Genomic DNA, 22,932 nt, shown 5'->3' with positions numbered 1-22,932 from the left:
TTCTCTGAAAGTGATTCAGGGTTGAAACCAAACATTCAAGGCTCAGGGTCCTGGAGCGATGGTTCATCAGCTGAGAGTGTATATTGTCTTGCAGAGGACCCAAGTGTGGGTCCCAGCACCCAGGCAGGGTAGCTCACAGCTGCCTGAAATTCTGACTCCTGGGTATCTAATACCTCTGGCCTCTATGGGCACTTTCACTCATATGCACATACCCGTCCCTGCTCGTATAGATAGTTACATTAACATAAGGCTTAAAAGAAGAAGTTGGAGATGTAGAACTCAGGGAGGAGCTCTGGATCTGGCATAGCACCCTGGCGGACTGCCAGCCCTTTGCATGGTTCCTTCATTACTGTCCGGCTGTCGCGGTTACTTTTCTGCTGCTATAAATAAAACACTGCCATCAAGACAACTTATGGGTGATTTATTTTGGCTCACAGTTACAGAGGATACGGTCGTTCATGGTAGGGAGGCATGACATCAAATAATGGGCGTGGCAGCAGGTGCTGGAAGCTGAGCGCTCACATCCTTAAAGGCACAGCAGAGCAGAGGGAGCAGAAGACACAGGGAATTAGGACTTCAGCATCAAAGCCTACCTCCAGTGACATAATCCCCTCCGTCGCAGTCACACCTCCTGAACCTCCCCAGACAGTGCACACCAACTAAGAAACAAGAGTTCAAATGCCTGAGACTATGAGGGACAGTTTTCATAATCCCACATGTTCCCACTTAGCCCTAAGCCTGGCCCAGCGCAGGCTCACCATAGACACTAATGGGATTCTCCATAGCTCACGCCATGATTCCGGTTTTAACCTCTTCGGTACCCTCCCTTTCAGCCACATCCCGGGGACATGGACAAAGAAGATGAGCATCTCCAGAAACTGTTTGAGGAGATTGCGGACGAGGTGAGTGGAGGGCGAGCGCCTCTCAGCTGGGCAGCCAAAGGCTCGGGTCATGTTTGTCGGCACTCCCTCGGGTTTACAGGGGCACTGGAGGGCAAAGCCAAAGACTCTGGGTCTTCATCCTGCCTGAAGCCAGCAGGCTGTTCTTGTGCTTTGGGGACGGAGGGCGGGGCGAGAAGAGACTATTGTCCAGAGGCCACTTTTCTTCCTGTGTTGACTGTCTTGAGAAAATGGAAGAGGCCAATCTCTGGGTCTTGCCAAAGCCTTTCAGTTTGTAAATTGGTCCCTTCAGAGGGGCCCTCTGAGTGGAAAGCTAGGGCACTGTGACCTCTCCAAATCAATAGCCTTCTGAGGGGGACTTACCCAGCAGCAGCAGGAGTTCACTCAGTGAACCTGCACGGAGATTAGAGACACATCTGGGCTCACAGCCCTGAGAGAACAGTAGTGCTCGCCCCTTGAATCTGGGCCTGTTTTGGGTGTGTGTATGGCTGACTGATTGTGGTCAGGGTATTCACGGCTGTCTCTTATTTCTTCCCCCCCTGCTCATCTATCCAGGGCTTGTTTTGTCCCCATCTTTTAGAGGTCCTAAGTCTGAGCCCACCCAAGATTCAGTGTGTCCCCAATGGCCCCATAGCGATCGAGGACCTTTGATGGGTCATGAAGTGCTAGAAAGCTCCCAGGAAACACTTTCTGCCTCGTCATCATGTCCTACCCCATTGAAGTGCCAACAGACTTTCTAGACTTAAGACTGGCAGAGCAGTCTGTCATCCCATGTAATTGGAAGACTGAGGCTGGAAGAGTGCATGATCTGGGGGTTCGAAGACAGCCTAGAATATAAGGTGAATCCTCTGTCAGAGGAGGGGGTGGGGAAGAATAGACAAACATAAATCATACCAGAAAAGAAACCTTTGCAACAAAGCAAAGCAAACCTACAAACACAGACTACATCAGTTCACGTTACCCAGTTGCTCAGACCAGTATTTTTCCCAACAGAAGCTTGTTTCCTCAGCTGCCAAAGGGGCACGTTTTATTTAGCACATTCAAAACATCAGAGGGGAAACACTGACTTTTAGGTAGAGTTCTTCCCAAGCTTGTCTTTTCTCTCTTGTGATGGGTAAAGGAACTGCACACAGATCACCATCCACCCTGGAAGAGTGACAGAGGGTTCAGGAGCTGGTCCAAGGTCGCAAGGCCTCATGAAGGTTACGGCCAAGGTCCAGTATGGACTGTGACCATCCTGTTTCTTTCCTGGTTTGTGGCTGAGTCATTCTACCCAGAGGCTTTTTAGAGAGGTCCCTGGTGTCAACACTAAAACAGACCACTCTATTCCCTGGGGAGGCCATCCAGAGATACAGCTTTGTGAGGTTTTAGTCTTACTTTTCCAATGCTCGGGCCTGTCCCGGGGAATATAGGAAGTCCAGAGTGTTGGGCAGCATCCAGACTGGAGCCCAGTTGGCCACTGCTTCTATTGCACCCCCTTTTTCTCTCCCTGCCTGAGGCCCATCTGGGAAGTAAGGCATGCATCTTCTCTCTGACTCAGAGTTCACATCAAACACATGGGCTGCTTCAGTCCCTGAGTCTGAAGCCCAGCCTAAAATGTGTTCCTGCACAGAATGGCAGCTCACATATGTGGAAAATCCAGCACTTGGTGTCTTTGAACCCCAAGCCATTATAGTTCAATGATACATGACTCTGTGTGTGTGTGTCTGTGTGTCTGTCTGTGTGTGTCTGTGTGGTGACTGGCAGTTTCTACAGTCATGGCTCCTTAACTGTAGTGTCGATGCAGCTTTGTTAAAGATTTAATGCTGCTGTACAGAGGTTGTGTCAGGAACATCAGTGCTAGTCCCCACTGTTGCTACTTGTCACACTCTGTTCTCCAACCAAGCAAGCCCATAAAATAGGCGGGGCTGGGCTGGCAGCCTTCTGTGGAGTTAGGCCCCAAGCTTGTACCGGATCTTTCCTCTTCCCTACTAACCCTCCTGTGCCCTTCCATGATGTGGGACCTCAGAGGAAATGGAAAAGATGAGTTTCTAAAGACATCACATGCTTTGAAGAACCACAGGGCTGGTGGACCCGGAGTGGGGAGGGAGCTCTAATTGGATGCCACAAAACGGCTTGTTGGGTCTGAAACATTTCACATTTGGACTCTTTCTAGGATTCTGAGATCAGTGCTAATCAGCTCAAGAGGGTCCTGAACGAAGTGCTTTCTAAACGTGAGTTCTCCCCTGAGGTCTATCAGAAGGTCCGTGGGCTTCCAGGAGGTACCCAGGTGGAGCTGAGAGAGGACCAGAGATGGGCCAGAAATATCCCAGGTAGAGAGGAGGGAGTCAGGCTGCCTCTGACCTTTAGAGATCCCTATTCTGTGCAATGAAGTGGCAGGTAGGGGAGGCAGGGGAGGAGGTGGCATCAGTAGAGGTGAGACCCACAGTGGTAAGCAACCAGACCCTGCAGGACCAAGAATTTTAACATCAAATGCAATTTTTGTAAGTCTTTAGAGAAGGGAAGCTGGGATGTGTTTGACTTATGTGACACTTTTCCTGCAAAATTAATGCTACCTGAAGATCCCCTACAATGTTTCTTTGGGGGGTACAGGTAGGAAGGTGATTCTGACTGTTCTTCTGAATCAGGTGATTGTTCAAAGCTTCAGACTTCTGTGAGTCTTGGGGACTGCCCATGTGTCAAACCATCTCCCAAAGAGGGCAATTGCACCGTCATTCCATGCCTCTGTGACTTTTGGAGCCAGCATGGAGTCAGTCACCTTCTGCTTTGGTCCAGATGTGTCCAGCTGATTGGGTGATGGACTCTCATGCTAGCCCAGAGATAGACAGGGGCCAGATCAGTGTCCTAGAGCTCAGCGCTCCACCATAGCTTAGGAGAGCCCTTCCACACTCTGCTCTGCTCTTGCTCCTTCTGTGGCTCAGAACAGGGTAGAGGAGAGGGAGGGCTACAGGGTCTTTAGCAGGTGAAGGTGGAGAGCAGAGATGTCTGGAGCCCCAGAGAGATGACTGGGAGTTAGCAATGGCTACTTCATTGAGCCACTGTGTGTTGTGACCAGGGAGCCAGCTGGCTTGTGTTTAAATCCCAGCTCTGTCCCCTCACAGGTCAGTGGCTTCGAACAAACTATATAAGCTCTCTGGGCTCCAGGGTCCCTGGTTATAAGATGAAGATGATAATATCTGCCAAGTGGAATTATTCTTAGGAGTAGATCCTGTAGTGATGGGGAGATCCCAGAGGGGCTGGGGTGTAGATGGAGGGTATGGTGGAGCCGAGGGTGGGCTTACACCTATATTCTGGTAACAAAGCTTTGCTTACCTCACTGCAATGCTCAACCTGTTTTTGGTGGCAAGTAGCATCATTATATGATGCAGAAAACCAAAGCTTACAAACATAAATCTGTGGGTACCAAATGTCAGGACTGGTCAGTACTCTATCCCAGGGTACCAGGAGGCTGGGGTATCTGTGCACGCTACCCACGATGCTCTGACCTTTCCCATGGAAGCCGTACTCTCTCCGATGGTCTCCTACTGTCTAGGTTCTTTATTTTTCCAGGATTTCAAATACTCCCAACTCCCACCTTCTTTTCTTTTTAAATATTTAGGAACAGACATGAAATTTGATGGATTCAACATCAACACTTGCAGAGAAATGATCAGCCTGCTGGATGTATCCTTTAAGTGTCACATCTTTTTCCTTTTCTTCTTCTTTTTCCTGTTTTAAAGACTCCTCTACCTTTTTCCAGGAAGGAGGGAGCTCAGGGGAGGAAATGAGAAAGGAAGCTCATTTACTCAGCATATGTCAGGAATTGCATTTGAATTTTAAAGAAAAACGTACCATTCTGTTTTCTGATTGTCTTTACCACACCTGGGACTATCTCCAATCTATCCATAAACCACTACCACCATCACCACCACCACCACCACCACCACCACCACCACCACCATCACCATCACCACCACCATCACCACCACCACCACCGCCATCACCACCACCATCACCACCACCACCGCCAACAACAACAACAAGGTATTCCATACTTGAGGTCCTAGTATAACATTATGGAACTGGGAGATAACAAGTGAGACTTTTTCCTTCTTCATCCTCCACACTAGGTCGTGTGTCCCCATGTCCCCATCTGCTAAATACATTCCACTCTCCATCCTTCCCCAGCCTTTCTCCAGCTCCCCCTTTCACTGTAGATTTTCTTTCAGACACTTAGCACAACCCTTAGATATCCACTACTGATAGTTTAGGATTATGTTACAAGATAAAAACCTACTTGTTCTCTCTGATCTGATTTAACCCTCATCCCCTATGGAAGAACAGGCTTTACGGTTTGCCATAATAGTGTTATACAAGACCTTAAACTGTGCAGCTTATAGATAATAGACGTTTCTTACAGTTTGAGGTGCTGGGAAACCTAGCACCAAGATGTGCAGACCTTACCTAGTGAGGGCTCGTCTCCGGGTTCCTGGCTGTAACTTCACAAGGTGGAAGGGGATTTCCCTGGGATTACCTTTTGTAACAGCACCATTGCATTCACAAAGGGGTCCCCTTTGTGATCCAGTTACTTACCTGGGGTCCTGTTTCCTGATATCCTCATACTGGAACTAGATTTTAATACACGGATTTGGGGGACACAAATGCTCAGTCTATTACAAATGGGTGGAGAAAGGATGGTCTCTGTGTCAGAGACAGTCTATAAAAGGTACAGGGTACTGTTGGCTCATCAACATTTCTTCAAGCTTTGCCAGGACAGAATGAAAGCACTAAATATATTTCCTTTTTCATTTCCTTGCCTGTACTCTTTTCTTCCTGGAAAAGGGCGGAGGTGTTGTTAGAAAAAAAAGTGATGTTTAAGGGATATATCCAGGTGACCATTCTCTATATACTGGGGGCCAAAGTGAATCTTCCAAACTTGGGAGATCCTCCTCAGTTCTCAGGGTCTTATTCATGATGAGATCTGGCAACCTTACTACAGGACCCTTTCAGCAGCTCCAGGACAGTTAATGTGACCTTCCTTTGCACACGGCAGGGTTTGTGCAGAGAGCGGTGGTAGTGGAGTGTGTGTCAACCTCTACCCAAGTTATCAGTGATGGATAGGTGGTGCTGTCTAGTGACCCCAGAGCTCCAAATGCCCACTAGCTGAATAGTGCTGGAAACTTTCTGCCCCATGTCTTCCCGTGGGTGTGTGGTTAGCAGTTCAACCCATGGTCACAGATGACTAACTTTGCTTCACTCTGCCTTGGATAGAGCCTTGGTTCCGGAGTCACTCTCATCAAAGCCTTCTATTGATTTCAATTCAGACTCAGATTTTGCCATAGTTACCCACCATTTGTCCTAGTGATGCTGTGTCTCCTGTGGCTGCAAAGGATGCTGACTTGATGACTCTGTCTTTCTTCTGGAGCCTTTGTTCCAAGTATGAGGCAGTGCTGAAATCTCCCTGTGCAGTGAGAATGTCCTTGAAGATTTAGAAAAATGTCAAGTCTATTAAGATGTAGTTCGTATGTCAAAAATATGCCTAGTCGGAATGTACAGTTCATTACCTAGCTTCTGGTAGACTTAGAGTTGTATGACTTTCACCACATGGCTTAGAACACTTTTCTCACCCCTCTCCAAAATCCTGCTCCCATACTAGTAGTCACTCTTTATTCTTCTAGCCCCCAATTCCAGGGCAGCCACACTATATTGTAGATCTGCCCACTGTGGACATTTGTTTGTCTCTGTGGAGTCAATCCCACACTAAGTGGTGCTACCATTTGTATGATGTGTCAAGTATTGTAGCATGTCAGTATTTCCTGACCCATGTAATTTAAAGTGCCATTGATTAAATTTCAGTGCTGGAGACCCTGACTCAATATCGGATATATAGGTTTATCAGGTATATAAATTTAGAGAAGTCACTAAATGCTTGGGCTGTCAGGGTCTTTTCCTAGAGAACAGGGTAAGAATGTCTAGTTCATGCAGCCATTGTGGAGATGAAAATTGATGGAGGCATAGACAGACACTCAGGGTGGCATCCCCCTGATCCTAGCACTCTGTGGACACTGGTTGTCTGTGTTGTAGTAAGGGAGTGAGCTGTCTGGTCAGCATTCAGCACTAATCAGTGATACAGCCTGATATGCTCTGAAAGGCCGAGGATGCTAGCCAGTCTCTTGTCATCTCAACAGAATACCCTAGAGGATGAAGTAGTACCAGAAAGGTTTATTTGGGATCATTATTTTGGCTGTTTAGGGAGAGGGGCATAGGGTAGGAAGGTAAAGAGAAGAAGAAAAAGAGGAAAAGGCTGGGCAAGGTCCAACATTCTTTTCGGGGTCCAATGACCCATGGTGTCCTAGTAGGCGTATCTCGTCAAAGTTTCACCACCTCCCCAAGTGTGCAGTGCTGGGGACTGAACCTTTACCTTTGGCAGTGACCGCAGTTCTAGACAGGAGCAGAAAGCTCTACACTCTTGGGTGCAAAGGGGACTTCCATTTGAGTATCCAACGTGCACGGGGAGTAGTTTCTGTTCTGCAACACAGTGGTGTTTATGGATTTGTGGTTGGTGAGAAAAGAGGCTGAAATCTTTGAGGGTAAGGACAATGTACGATCAAAGGCCTGTGTAGCTCAATGCTCAGTAAGTACTCATAGAAGGAAAAGAAGTCAGATAGAAAAAGTTCCACATGGCCTCCCCTACCATATGTCTCTCTTGGTTTTATTAGAGCCTTTGAGAAGACCTTGTATTTGGAATACCTGAGGTTTTTTGTTTGGTTAATTTTTGGGTTTTTTTCTGCAGGGGTGGGGTGCTGTTGTTGTTGTTGACATTCTGACAACACTATTATTATTTGAATGAGCAGTTGCATCAATCTCAAAAATCTGAGTCTGGAATTTACACATGGCTGCAGCTGCTGTCACCCAGAATGGTGAGGGTGTGAGGCCAATCAGTGCTGTTGTAGGAGGCTTTAGGACAATGTGGTTCTTTGTTCCTACCTCTGCACCTAGCCTCTGTAGTGAGTACTGAACCTTTTAATCTTAATTTTAGTTTGCTTCTCACCATCACCCCATTGTGTGGCTTGCTGCAAACATGGAAGGTTTGCTAAGAGTTCAAGGCACTGGTGCAGGCTCACAAGAGAGAGAAACTCACTAATGACTCAGAGCTTATTCATATTGATCTTTAATAAACATAGAGCGATGGGACAGGAAGCCTGCGACCTGAGGAGTTCAGGACTCTTTGGCTGAAGATTCGGACATATCTGGTAACTACCTCTGGGGAGAGAAGGGCATCTCTCTGGGTCCCATCCCCTTTCCTTCCTCTGACCCTCTATAATACTCATTCCTGGGGTGTTCTAGATTTTAGACTCTGGTCAAAACCATCCAAATCTAAGTACACTGTTCAGAAAAGATCCAGGAGTCAAAGGCATCAAGAAGCACAGATGCCAACCTTTATAATGAAAGCCTCATGCATAAGAAAAAGCACAACACAAACATTGGCCCTATTTCTATTTGTTCCAGAATTTCTTTGGAGGCAGCAATACAACCTCTCTTTAGTGGCATCCTTGACCTCAAAAGAGAGGAGTAGATTGGGAGGAAACTGTCAATAGTGGGGCTATGTTGTTTTCATGTGGAATTTTCTATGGCTTTAGGAGATCTACCAAGAAATGGACCACAACCATGTAGGGACCATTGATGCCCATGAGATGAGGACAGCTCTCAAAAAAGCAGGTGAGGACTGTCCTGTAGAAGAGGTCGTAGGTCCCAGATGTGTTCAATGGAAATAGCACATGTTCTTGTGATGGTAGGGGCTAAGGGTCTTTTCCAGAGCTTTCTTACACTGGATGCCAGCGTGACAACAAAGTCTTGCTGAAGATCCATCCTGTTCGGAGAGGAAGGATGCTCAGGGCTCTGCATTCTGCCTGTTGCTGAGGCAGTGATAGCAGTGTCAGGGTGCGGGACTCTGCAGGGCCTACTGATACAAACCCCATCACCTTTTCTTACATACTATGGGGATGTAGCTATGACTGCCCCAGGGCTGGGCTGGTGTTGGACTAGGGAAGAGGCTGATGAAACTTCTCTAAAAGTGGAGGGACTTGTTGGCCGAGCATCTCCTGAGATTCCCTGGGAGAAGCAGAGAAGTCCTGGTTTACAGATTCCACATAATCATTGAGGGCCCCTGTGGTGTCATCCCCTTGAAGTCTACCAGGATAAATGCAAAGACCTTTGTGCCATCCATGAATGACACGGTCTCCCTTGGCCATCAGGTTTCACCCTCAACAACCAGGTGCAGCAGACCATTGCCATGCGGTATGCATGCAGCAAGCTTGGCATCGACTTTGATGGCTTTGTGGCTTGTATGATCCGCCTGGAGACCCTGTTCAGTAAGCCTGTTTTCATGACCCCCTTCTTTTCTTCAGAGACACAGAGCATTGTGGGGGGTAGGCCAGGAGCCTTTGGAGCCTGGGGACTAAAAGTATCAATGAGATTTGTATAGCTGATACTCAGGAGGATGTGAGGTTAGACACTTTAGATGTCTGAGCTGGTCATACCTAAGGGCTGAGGCTGTCTCTCCTTAGAGACGTGGACCTCTGCTATCCTGATTACTGAACTATGCAAAGTCAATAGACTAAGGTGCTGAGTCTCTCAAGGGTCCCATGTTATGAGCTTCTTGTGTTGATTCATTTGTATATCACCACAAGTGTTTGAGAGGCTGTGCCACCTTCTAGGAAGAGAGAAGGCTCTCTAGGAGGGAGTATGTGTTGGGATGCTGTTATCTTCTAATCAGTGGGATATCTTCTTAAGGGAGGGGACCTTCCCCACACAGGGTGAGTCCAAGGTAGAAAGTCTTAGAGGTAAAATATCTGTTGGCTAGAGACAGAGCAGAGGGACTGGACCATCCTCAACCCATTCACCAAAGAAACCACAAGTTTCTTGACTGAGTTTCTGAAGATGAGGAACCAGAGGGGCATCTCTGCTGAAATGTTAGGATTGGGGTTGGGGCTGGAGTTGGGATTGGGGTTATGGCTATGGTTAGGATTGGAGTTATGGTTGGGGTTGGGATTAGGGTTAGGATTGGGGTTGGGGTTGAGATTAGGGTTTGGGTTGGGGTTGTGGTTGGGGTTAGGGTTGGGGTTGGGTTGAGGTTAGAGTTAGGTTTAGAGTCGGGGTTGGGGTTAGGGTTAGGTTTAGGGTTGGGATTGGGGTTGGGGTTGGGGTTGAGGTTAGGTTTGGGGTTGGGGTTAGGGTTAAGTTTAGGGTTGGGGGTTGGGGTTAGAGTTAGGGTTGGGATTGAAGTTGATGTTAGAGTTAGGATTGGGGTTGGAGTTAGGGTTAGGGTTGGGGTTGGGGTTATTGTTAGGCTTAGGATTTGGATTGGGGTTGGGGCTGCAGCTGGGGTTAGGGTTAGGATTTCCATTCAGTCTAGAAGACATCTGCTCCCACCAGAATTTACCCTGACTGCTGGTCTCCAGGGTTAGACTAGATGGGCAGAGCAGGGGATGTAGGGAAAGAGAAGGGTAGAGGGTTATAGCCTGGTCTGGTCAGAGGCAGCTCTCTGATATCCCAAACTCCAGGAACAGACATGCCTAATTTTTTTCCTTCTCTGGTGTTTCAGAACTGTTCAGACTTCTGGATAAGGACCAGAATGGCACTGTCCAGCTCTCCCTAGCTGAGGTAAATGACCCAAGGTCCGAGGGACTTCTCGTAGACAGACTTTGAAATCCCTGAGCAGAACAGGTGCTCTGCTGGGTTTTTCTCCACCAACCAGCTTACTCCCAGGAAGTTCCCTGAGTGTTCTGTGGTCAACACAGGGAGAAGGAATGAATAGTCTTTTAAGAAGTTAGTCAAACGTCTCAATCAATTGAATAATTGAATCAAGTGTCCTCCTCTTACATCTTTCATTCCTTTATCTTAAATGTAAAGCTATAGTTAGCTCTATTGAAAATCATTTCCAAGATGCAAACTCTTGTTAATTGGGATGGACTTATAATGTGCATTTGTGTCCCATGGGAGGGGTAGATACAATTTAAAATGCCTGAAGTCTGGGACTTCTGAATTAGCACATAGGGGGGTATGGGAAGCCAAAACGGAATCTCCAATGAGGAAGAATGAAGGTACAAAATAAATGAGTATGCTTATTGTGCATAAGTCACATCGTACTTAATGCAGAAAGTGACAGTCAGTGCCTGTCAGGGGCACACCCTGGGTAACAGGGTCTGTCAGGGGCACACCCTGGGTAACAGGGTCTGTCAGGGGCACACCCTGGGTAACAGAGTCTGTCAGGGGCACACCCTGGGTAACAGGGTCTGTCAGGGGCACACCCTGGGTAACAGAGTCTGTCAGGGGCGCACCCTGGGTAACAGGGTCTGTCAGGGGCACAATATGGGTAACAGGGTCTGTCAGGGGCACAATATGGGTAACAGGGTCTGTCAGGGGCACACCCTGGGTAACAGGGTCTGTCAGGGGCACAATCTGGGTAACAGGGTCTGTCAGGGGTGCACTCTGGGTAACAGGGTCTGTCAGGGGCACAATCTGGGTAACAGGGTCTGTCAGGGGTACAATCTGGGTAACAGGGTCTGTCAGGGGCACACCTTGGGTAACAGAGTCTGTCAGGGGCACACCCTGGGTAACAGGGTCTGTCAGGGGCACACCCTGGGTAACAGAGTCTGTCAGGGGCACAATCTGGGTAACAGGGTCTGTCAGGGGCGCACCCTGGGTAACAGGGTCTGTCAGGGGCACACCTTGGGTAACAGGGTCTGTCAGAGGTGCACCCTGGGTAACAGGGTCTGTCAGGGGCACACCCTGGGTAACAGAGTCTGTCAGGGGCACACCCTGGGTAACAGGGTCTGTCAGGGGCACACCCTGGGTAACAGAGTCTGTCAGGGGCACAATCTGGGTAACAGGGTCTGTCAGAGGTGCACCCTGGGTAACAGGGTCTGTCAGGGGCACACCTTGGGTAACAGGGTCTGTCAGAGGTGCACCCTGGGTAACAGGGTCTGTTGCCAGCTGCTAGGGAGGGGTTAGGGGAACAGGAAGCATAGACATGGATCAAGGTTTCTGAGGCAGTGGAGTGAGAGGACTGAGTGTGACCGTCTCTGCCCTGCTAGGGGACTGGGTTATTTACCCTTCTGAAAGATTCTGAGTCCAACTGCTTTTTATTCTTCTTGCTAATGGAAATGCTTTTGATTACTTTCTATGATCAAAAGGAAGCTTTTTTTGAAACATATCTGTGAATTCCTGAGAAATATTATAGGACATGAAATGAAGCGTACATGCAGAGTATATATACAACATATAAGAACATATATGCACATATATGAAATACAGATATAAATGCAGGAATATATACACATATATATAGAATGCATATATAGATATAAACTATGTATATGAATTTAGGAATATATTCACATATGTAAAAATATAAAGACATAAGTATACAGGAATATAAATGTAATGATATATGTATATGAACATAATTGTTCTTTATGGACAGAACCTCGATGCATCAGACCTTTGTATAAAATGGCATACTCTTTGCATAGGACCTATATATATCCTCCTGCACACGCTAAATCCTCTCTAGACTTTGATGATGCCTAATGTAATAAGCATAACACCTGACCTACTACAGTGATGCCGAGGTTGGAAAAAAGAGCTGTCTCACTGTATTGTGTAGGGAGGAAATGACAAGGAAAGAAACCTGCTTATATTCAACACATGTAATTCTTTTTCTGGAGACCTTTAATCTGCCCTTGGTTAACTCATGGCCGTGTGACTTGTGGATAGACAAGGCCCACTCTACCCCTTGACACACCTAGTTTTGGAGGCCCCTTTGGGTACAGTCTTTTCTAAGTTGCATTTTCTATAGCGCTCTGAGTTGGGAGCTAGTGACTTTGTCAAGGGCTTCCTGTGAGCCAGACACTCGCTCGACACAGGATGGAGCTGTGACAGGAGGTCATCTATGAGGCAAGAGGGCATCTGTGCCAAAGGCCACATATTCCCAAGAAGCTATGCGCTTAAGTTTGTCTCTTCTTTTGCAGTGGCTGTGCTGTGTGCTGGTCTGACCCACTGTTTGGACACCGACAGCTTCCCTGCCTCTCGCTTGTCTCTGCAATCTTAGGAACATGTATCCTCAAGTGGCATTTACTGACTGACTGTTCAGCCAATTGTTCTTGAGACACTGCCCTTTCCCAACAGCAGGCTGGGGCACCCCAGATCTCTCAGCAGCACCGAGCTGATCCCAGGGCCCAGCAGAAGGAAAGCAAAAGGGCCAGGATGGTTTCCACCTTCCTCTAGAGATGTTCAACGGCGAAGGCCTCCTGGGCTTCACTGCTATGGGAAAAGCCGTGGCTCGAAGCTCCCGCTGGAAGCAAGGCTACTTCTGAGGGCTCTTGAGGAAAGGGCAGAGTTTCCATAATGCCAAGAAAGGGCATAGGCCAGGTGTGGGGGAGCTGAGAACCCTCCTTAGAGACGGGGAGTGTTAGCTGATAAGTAGCTAGAGGACGGATGCAGTGCAGGTGAGTTTTGCTTACCTGTGAGCACAGGGCTGCATGCTGCTGCTGAGAAAACTGAGACCACAGCCATACCACCTCTGTGTGTAGACAGAGGCATTGGTCACTTTTCTATGGCCCCGACAAAGCACCATGAACTTAGAGAACAGAGAGCTTATCTGGGTTCATGGCTCCAGAGCAGAGAGTGTACTACGATCGAGAGACCTTATGCTCTCGGAAGAAGGAAGCCGAGGGTTCCCATCTTGACACACAAGCACAGTTTAAGTTCTCAAAGCCTACCCCCCAACCAGAGACATACTTTGTCCAGAAAGGCCATATCCCTCAAACCCACTGGGGACAAAGTATTCAAATGCCTAGACGATGGAGAGCATCTCACTCAAGCTGCCACCACAGGGTAGCACTCTGTCCCACACGGTCTTCAAAGTGTAAGAGAGACCGTATACAGACAGGCCTTGACTCCTGTATTGGTCCGAGGATAGTTTTCTGTTTCTAGCAGAAGACTCTCATGTTCCTTTTGTAAGCTTTTCACTAGAAATCATGGCGATTCGCCACAAGGCTTTCACACTGACTTCAAATCTCCTAGACTCAGTGCCAGGGAGGAGCAGTGCTAGCTGCTTTTCACTGTGATAGTGACACAATGTGACCCTATGGCGGCAACTTATTGCGGTAAATATTAAAAAATGATGGTGACCGGTTCCTGCGAGTTTCCTCTCGGCACGCCCTGCCTGCTCACTCTGACCCCGGTGGATACCGTTCTGCGCCACCCGACTTGGCTTCCTCTTACGGCCGGTTCACCTCTGCCCTTGGCTCTCTCTGACCCGAGCGAGCTGTGGGCTGCTCCAGCGTGGCACCCTGCCACGCAGCTTCCATTCTCAATTCCCTTGGCGGGTAGCCACCACGCCAGTTCCTCACATCCTAATTCCGCAGCGGGCTTGGGGCGTCCCGCCACCGCACCCTCTCTTGAACTCAATTAAGTCACCACATAAAAAAAAAAAAAAACATCACTCAGATTCTCTTATAAAATATTCATAACAACCTGTATCTATGCGCAGAGAATATTAACATCTGCCGCCATGTTTGCTCCCAGCTCCTTCTCCCTCTTTGCTCTCGCTCCTTCACTTCTTTCTAAAACTTTGATTCTGCCCATCTTTCCTTCTCATCCAATGATAAGCCTTGTGCCAGCCCTTTTAAAATTTCAACCACAGCAACTCAAGGGAGAAAGGTTTACTTTGGCTCGCAGTTTTCAAAAGTTTTAGACTCCCACAGGAAGGAAGGCATAGAGAATCCGTGACAGTGGGAGCAGAGGTCCGAGCTCCACACAGCATGGCCGTAGACAAGAAGCCCAGCAAAGCAGCCAGTACCTAAGTGGGTGGAACACCGATACCTCAGAAAGGTCCCCTAGCCTTCCTTAAAATACTGCCACAAGCTGCAACCCAAACATTCAAGTCATGAACCTTTTGGGGACATTTCACATTATAATACGAATACTCTGCCCCTGCCCCCTGAAGCACACACCATCTCATGATACTAAAGGCAATCAGTCTGATTTCAAAAGTTTCCATAGTTGTGACAGTCCCAACCCTGTTCAAAAATTTTAAATGTCTTCTGAGATTTGAGGCAAACTCTTAACTGAGATTTTACAAAGATAAACAGGTTAGATACTTTCAGTACACAGTGGTACAGAGACAGGAATGAGAGACCAGTGAGGAGAGATTAGACCAAAGCAAAACCAAAGCCAAGCATGAAAACAGTAAATTGCATAGCTCTCCGTCTGGCAAATGTGGCTTACGATGACATCATCTGAGCTTCAAGGGGATGGGGTGGCCCCTCCCCTTCCATCCCTGCTGCCTGAGTACTCATGGTGTATGGGAGACCAGAACTTCCTTCCTTAGAGACAGAGAATGTTCTTAGCTGATAAGCAGCTAAGAGCTAATACAGTTCAGGTGAGTTTTGCTTACAAGGAAACACAGGGCTGTGTGCTGATGGTGAGAAAATTGGGGGCCACCTCCAATTACTGCCTCTATCTTTTATCAGCATATATCACCTGCTCTTGGTGTTTGCAGTATCCTGGAGTCTCCACTGAAACTTGGGCGGCACCTTAACAGCCTAGTCAGGGGGTCTTGTGGGGAGTTCAACCTTGCTACACATTTCCTGGCCACAGGCTTTTCTCTGGAATCTCATAGCAAAGCTTCTCATCTACTACAATTGCATTCTTTGTGCTTGAAAACTCAGCACCATGCAAATAACACTAATTTTTGCTTCCAACTCAGGATACAGCCAGGATTCTAAAGGCCATGGCTACAGTGGATTCTGCATACCCAAAAGGCTTAGCCTGAGGAAATAATTCCTGAGTGCCCCTTTAGGCACTCCTTTATAGGAACTCTCATTTTAAATGAAAGTCTTTCAACTGAGTTTATAGCCTGCAGTCTCCAATAGGTGGGATTTTTGCTTTGAGGCCTGCCACCCCTCCCCCTCTGGAACCACAGCAAAGCACTCAATTTGTCTTTAACTATACCGTGGCTTTGCCTACAGGGTTCACATGGTTCATTCACTCTTTTGCTGAATGTTTGACAAATCCTTCTACCTACTTCTTCGCTTTTAGTGGCTCCTTGCTGTGAAATTGGTTAAAAACAGCCAATGGTAAACATGCCACAGCCTGGGTGTCATGTGTCTTGAAATTTCCTCTACCAGATGAACTAGTTCTTAAAGACATTGGTGAAATCAATGCAAGTTCTTGGTCAGGGTGTAGAATTAACAACCTTGAGTCCTATTTTCCAATACGGTCTCTACATCTATCTGAAATGTTATAAGCACTTAGCTCATAGTCCTATTGGAATCCTGCTCTCCTGGCCTCCCACCAGAACCTAGAATTTGGCAGAACGTACACTATCCTAGATATTCTCTAGTCTGCAGTTCTAAAATGTTTCAAATTCCTCCTGCTAACCAGTTCGAGCAGCCTGAGAATGACATGGTCAAGTTTATCACAGCAGTGGCCAGCCCCACAGTTGCTTTTCCCATCACTACAAGATCCCTAACATCAACATAAAGAGAAAAGGTTGATTTTGGCTCAGGATCCGGGAACTTTCATTCCATCCTTGTGGGGAAGACATGGTAGAGTGTAGAGATGGGAACGGATGGCTTGGACTCTTCACATCAGCCTTAGACAAGAAACAGGACACAGAGGCTAGAATCGAAAGCATAGAACCTTCAAAGGCCTGCCCAAAGTGTCCCTTTAGCCTAGCCAGGGCCCACAATCCAAAGGTTCCACAGCTCTCAAAACAGTGTTACTTACAAACTTGATGGTACGGGCCTGAAATCCCAACTATGCAGGAGATGAGTCAAGTGAACTGTGAACGTGAGGCCTATGCGGGCTACAGAATGAGTTCAGGATGGCCTGGAAAACTTAATATGATTGTCTCAAAAAGTAAAAAGGCCCTTGAGATGGTCACTCATAGTTCTTGGCAGGCAGGGAAGCCCTGGATTTAATCCCTGTCCCCGAGAGAAAGGGTAAGGGGAGAAGCAAGAGATAGGTGACCGTTCAAATGAGAACCTGTGGCTCAAGAATGAATCTATTTTGCTGTCTGTGGCTATGATAAACACCATTTCCAAAAGCAACATGGGGAGAGAGGGTGTTAGTTTGGCTTTCAGGTTGCAGGGCATCATCAGGATAAGTGAAGGGGCCAACCCTGTGCAGGTGGTCCTGGGTTAGATAAGAAACCTGGCTAAGCAGGCCATAGAAGGCAAAGGCAGTCAGCGATGTTCCTCCATGGCTTATGCTTCCGTTCCTGCTCTGACTTCCCTTCAGGATTGACTAGAAACTCTAAGCTGAAGTAAGTCTTAAGTTGCTTTTGGGTATCATGTTTATCTCAGCAATAGAAAGCAAAGCAGGACAAAAGCTAGTCCTGGAGAGTGGGCTGTTTCAGGAGGCCTGACCATGCCATTTTGAGGGAGGATTATGGATGTGTTTGTAACTTAGGTTAGAAAAGCCATTAGCACCCAGAGCTTAATGGGATGTTCCGTGCAAACTTGGAAGAAAATACTGGAAGAAATGCAGACAATAGAGGCCTGGTTCGTGAAGTTTTAGCATGAAGCAAAGATCCTATCAGGGTTGTTCATATAATAATTTTAATTAAGAATTTGTGGTTGCTGGAAAGCTGGGACAGAAGAATCAGTTATGACTAATGAGAGACCAACAACACTGAAGCAAAACATTTGCTACGCTGGGACAATCAACGCGTTATCAGAAGCCGAAAATTCAGCTGTGGTCAATAAGAGTCTATATCATTGAACTTGGTTTCGCTTTGATATGATTGTTCTTCCTTTTTGGAATAAGAGAATATGTAACTTATTTTGGATTGTGAGGGTGCTCACAATTAAGAGATTTTGCATGTTTTAAAGAGACAGAACTTTTAAAGTATTTCTACTTTTCAAAGATTGTGGGACTTTTAAAAGTTGAATTATATTTTATATTGTGATATCAACTGGAATTATTGGGGATAACCAAGTAAGAAAAGGTTATAGTTTAAGAGTGATATGTTTGTATATCAAATTGATTAGGGTTCAGTTGTGCTGATCAGGGTCAATTAGACACAGACTAGAGTCACTTGGGGAGAGGGAATCTCATTTGAGGTATTGACTCCAGCATTCTGTCCTGTAGACATATCTGGGAACATGTCTGTGAATATTTTCTTTGTTAATGTTTGACAAGGGAAGTTCCAGCCATCGTGCACAGTGCCACCCTGGGCAGGTGGTTTCGGGGTGATTAAGAAATCAGGCTGAGTGAGTCTTGGAGAGAGAGAGAGCCAGTAAGTAGTGTTCCCCCATGGCTTCTGCTTCATTTCCTGCTTTGAGTTCCTGTCCTGACTGTTCATTCTTTCACGATAAAGTGGAAGCTATGGAGTAACCCATTCCTTCCCAAACTGCTTTTGGTCCTGGTGTTTATCACAGGCATAGAAAGCAAACTAAGACAAAGGTGCAGGTATTTTCTGAATGCCTGTGTCCAGAAGAGTGCCCTGAGGCGTCTTCTCAAGTCCTCCTTGTGAACAAGTCCCTGATCCAGAGCTGTGGCTTGCTGTCATTGCCTAGTGCTGTGAGAGACAGCCACACCACATATCTCTAGCTTGGAAATAGATCAGAATTCTGAGTTCAATGTATAGAACCTACTGGGTGTGTAGAGTCTTGGGGAAATGTGCTGTAGTTTTATGTGGCTGCATTATAATCAACTTGCAAGTATTTTGTTTTAAGCCTTTGGGCTTCACTTACTTTAGGGGATGGGTTGGTAATAAAACCGTCTTATTACAAAAGTGGCGTTTGCTTTGATGTCTTACATTCCACCATGAAGCAGGCTGAGGATTCCAGCGCTGTAACTCTTGAGAGTTCGCTTCAGGCTTCTTTCTCTGCTCTTCTCCCAGATGAAGGCATTGGAAACATTGCTTTTAGGCATGGACTCTCCCTTGCTACTTGCTTCATCTGGCTTCCTGTCACTGTAATGAAATACCGAGACTATATATTTATAAGGAGGCATGTTTATTTTCTTTGTAGTTTGGAAGTTCTTATCCCAACTCAGCCAATCTCACACCTTTAGGCCCCCAGGGACAACAGTATGTTGTGGCTGGAGCAAGCAGGGAAGTGAAGAAGAGTGAAGAAGTTACATCATGTGCCAGGAAGCAGACGGGGAGTCCCAAGTCCCCTTTCAAGACACAACCTTAAGGGTCTCTCCTTATACAGACTCTGCCATCTCTCAACAGCACCATCTAGGGAACCAAGTCTTAAAATGTGGTCCTTTGAGGACAATACCCATATCCACACAGAAGCCTCCCTTAGATGCGGCTGTATCTCAGGAGACATAACTCTTCCAGAGTATCTTGCATATCCATCTAAGCCCGTGCTGCACTACCAAATAAACATGTTGACCGGCTGGCCTTCCATGTTTCCACTTGATAGTGGATGCAGGAACCATGCTTTCCTGGTCTCCCTGCCTCCCCAGCCTAGTGCAGTGCCTGGCGCAAAGATGACATTATGGCCAGAGGAGGCTCTGACCATCAGGGACTTCATTTGGTTTCCAGGGAGATGAGATGCGTTTTCCCTAGCCACATACAGATGACACAGAAGTTTACAGCATCTGGATCCCAGCCTAAATCCAGAAGACATTCGGATGCTCTGAAGCCAGGACTCTGTCCAGGGTGAAGGGCATGCTTCTACGGGACACCTTCAGGCTCCCTGCTGAGTGCTCCCATTGCCACCGCTGCCCCCATCCCCAATGCCAGAACAGAGGAAGCTGGAACCCTGTGGGCTGGTCCTTAACCCCTACCCCCAATGCCAGAGCAAAAGAAGCTCCCCCCCCCCCCCCCCCCGCAAACCATCAGGTCTTTAGGTCTTTAATATATGCATTCATTCTTGGAAAGCTCCTGAATTCTCCCAGTTCCCATGAAGAGAATAAAGGGGCTTAGTGGGATGCTTAACTCAGCAAGGAGGGACATCCAGGGGTGGAGGGCCGGGGCTACTCATCACTTATTGTAAAGAATTGCCCCCTTGTCACTCAGCCACTCACTTTACTTTTTAAAGAAGTCCACTGGAAGAAGCAAAGGCCACGCACAAACCCCAAACTCATTGGAGCCCTCCAGGAACTGTGAAGCTGGCATTTAGGTGGGAGGCATTCTGAGTGCACCTAGTGTTCTGCGTAACTCCACAGCAGCAAGAACATCACACTGAGACTTGTGAATTAGCTTTCTCCTCACATCCTCCTGCCCAGGCAGGGCTTATTGTAATTATGGATAATCACAGAAGCAGCTTGAAATGAGGCTGGGAAGAATCAGACACACAGTCCATCTGCAGACTCTGCAGAGTTCTACCTAGGTCCAACCCAAATGGCCAAGAGGGTCTCCCCCTCACTTGGGTGGTCCCTCTCTGGCTTCTGGCTTCCCACCAATGCAATTGCTCTTCAGTGTGTCTCTGGGACAGAACCTTCTTCCTCTAGTCAGCTGTGCATTTTCTACAAAGCCAGGATTTATTGCTTGACTTTCTTCTGTCCAGCTCAACCTGCCTGGGTCCTCATATGCCCATCACCTTTTCGGTTTTACATGCTGCAAGTCTCATGAGTCCCATCCATTTAGAGCCCTGCCCCAGGACACAGATGTCCCCTGTTCTTCCATGCCACTGCCTGTCTGCTCTTCTCCCACAAGAGCCCCGAGTCATATAGATGAGTGTCTGTCTCCCTTCTGTATCTTAATTATGTCCTCTGAGTCAGAGACATGGGTGACGTTATGGCTTACGAAACAGTCTTCTTTGATTTCAGAAAAGATTGTGTTTGTAGGTCTCATTTAAGGGGACTTACCTGTCACTGTTGCTCTATTCTTTAGCCCCTGTGACTGTGAGTTCGTCCATAGCATAGTAGGTGCTTTAGAGTTTGTGTGTCCTCCCTCATACTCAATTAGATGTAGTGTTATTAGAACTAATCTTAGCATCACTGTGGAGCACACACAAGTGTATGCTAGTGTTCTTATAAAGAGATCGCAGAAAGCTCCCAGGTTCCACCCACCCTGTGAGGAGAATAGAAAGTCGGACCTTTAGGAATCAGGAACTACATCCTCACCAGACACCAAATCTTCCAGCATCACTGTAGACCTCCTAGACTCCAAGACTGTGAGAGATAAATGTCTGCTGTTTCTGAGATGTGTGCCCTGCAACACTGAATGTGGACAGACTAACAGGACAAGGATAGAGGGGAGTGTCTGTCTGATGGCCCGGCATGAATTTCCTGCCTGTGCCTTCTATCTTTGGGAAGGAACACATTAGCCATATGCTAATGGCAGCTGAACGAAGGAGGAGGGCCCACCAGTTGGGGACAAGGTGATAATGAGGAGTTTGTATCTTGTAGAGACAGATGTTGGCTCCTCACAACTTGGGGAGGCCTCTCTTGGTTCATTAGTTGCTGAAGAAAGGCCTTGTGGGGGAGTGGAAATGAGGCAGAGGTCCCCTCCACAGGGCTATTTAAAGCTGCTGATGTATCTCTTCTTTCTGTTACCAATAACACAGATCTGGGGACTCCAAGCACATGGGAAAAGCTGTTATTAAACTGCCAACCACAGGTACTTAAGACAGTCCTGCCAAGACTGCTGGTGTAGGCCTATAATTCCAGCCTACTCAGGAGGATGAGGCAGGAGGATCACAAGTTTTAGGTCTGCCTGGGCAATTAAAAGAAGTGTTAGGACATAGTTTAGTTGAAGTATGCTAAGATGTGCAAGGCTCCTGAGTTCCTGAATTTTATATATATACATGGTTTGCATATGCTTGGCCCAGGGAGTGGCACTATTAGAAGGTGTGGCCTTGTTGGAGGAAGTGTGTCACTCTGGGAGTGGGCTTGAAGACACTCCTCCCAGCTGGCTGAGGATGTTCAGTCAGTCCCTGGCTTCCTTTGGATGAAGATGTAGAACTCTAAGCTTCTCCTGCACCATGCCTGCCTGGATGCTGCCATGTTTCTGCCTTAATACTGACTGGACTGAACCTCTGAACCTGTAAGCCTGCCACCAATTAAATGTTGTTTTTTATAAAACTTGCATTGGTCATGGTGTCTGTTCACAGCAATAAAACCATGACTAAGACAATATATATATATATATATATATATATATATATATTGTAACTTACCCTTTACAAATTCAACACTTTTATGATACTAGACTTGGGGCCTTATTCTTGACAAGTACATTCTCTATTATTTTGCTGTGCTTCTCTTCTCTTCTTTTTTCATTCTTCTCTTTCTTCTTCCTTCACCCTCTTTCCCCCTGCCCTTTTCTCTCTTCTTTGTGGTACTTTGGATGGCTCTCAAGCTAGAAAAAATGGTGTACTTGCTTGCATTCCTAGCCATTTCCTTTGAGACAAGTCTCTCTGTGTGCTTCACCATCACTTATCATACTGTGCACACATCCAAATGACAGGATTATACATGTGTGTCATCATACACAGCTCCCTAAACATTATTATAATGTGTATCACCACGGACAGCTTCCTATACATTATGATAATGTGTATCACTGTGAACAGCTCCCTAAACATTATTATACATGTGTATCACTGTGAACAGCTTCCTATACATTATTATAATGTGTATCACCATGTACAGCTCCCTATACATTATTATACATGTGTATCACTGTGAACAGCTCCCTATACATTATTATAATGCATATCACCATGGACAGCTCCCTATACATTATTATACATGTGTATCACTGTGAACAGCTTCCTATACATTATTATACACGTGTATCACCGTGTACAGCTCTCTATACAATATTATACATGTCTATCACCATGGAGAGCTCCCTATACATTCTTATACATGTGCATAACCATGGACAGCTTCCTATACATTATTTTTCATAGAAATTAACTTACAAAATGCCATCATTTATATATACAAGTGCAATATAAATAAAATTGAAACAGTATGTCAAAGCCCCATATACAAATGCACTGAACAATTTTTAACGTTTTCCATATCTGTTGATATTTTTCTTGAGCTGAAGACAAAATTTTTGCTAAAGTAAAAT

General features: G+C 46.7%; 1 protein-coding gene across 1 annotated transcript in view; it reads left to right on the top strand.

The window, feature by feature from the left end:
* Nucleotides 1-12,934, top strand: part of CAPN8 (calpain 8) — a gene marked incomplete at both ends in the record, with an annotated part of 60,623 nt that extends 47,689 nt beyond the window's left edge. The window contains 8 exons of the mRNA XM_080936791.1: nt 834-902; nt 3,055-3,112; nt 4,498-4,562; nt 8,063-8,131; nt 8,519-8,597; nt 9,134-9,250; nt 10,483-10,541; nt 12,911-12,934. Coding sequence (XP_080792917.1) covers nt 834-902; nt 3,055-3,112; nt 4,498-4,562; nt 8,063-8,131; nt 8,519-8,597; nt 9,134-9,250; nt 10,483-10,541; nt 12,911-12,934 — 540 coding nt within the window. The remainder of the gene's footprint in view (nt 1-833; nt 903-3,054; nt 3,113-4,497; nt 4,563-8,062; nt 8,132-8,518; nt 8,598-9,133; nt 9,251-10,482; nt 10,542-12,910) is intronic.
* Nucleotides 12,935-22,932: the final 9,998 nt, after the last annotated feature.

This window comes from Micromys minutus, assembly GCF_963924665.1.
Source record: "Micromys minutus genome assembly, chromosome: 1".
Taxonomy (NCBI): Eukaryota; Metazoa; Chordata; class Mammalia; order Rodentia; family Muridae; genus Micromys; species Micromys minutus.
This window is presented reverse-complemented; position numbering and strand designations above follow the sequence as displayed.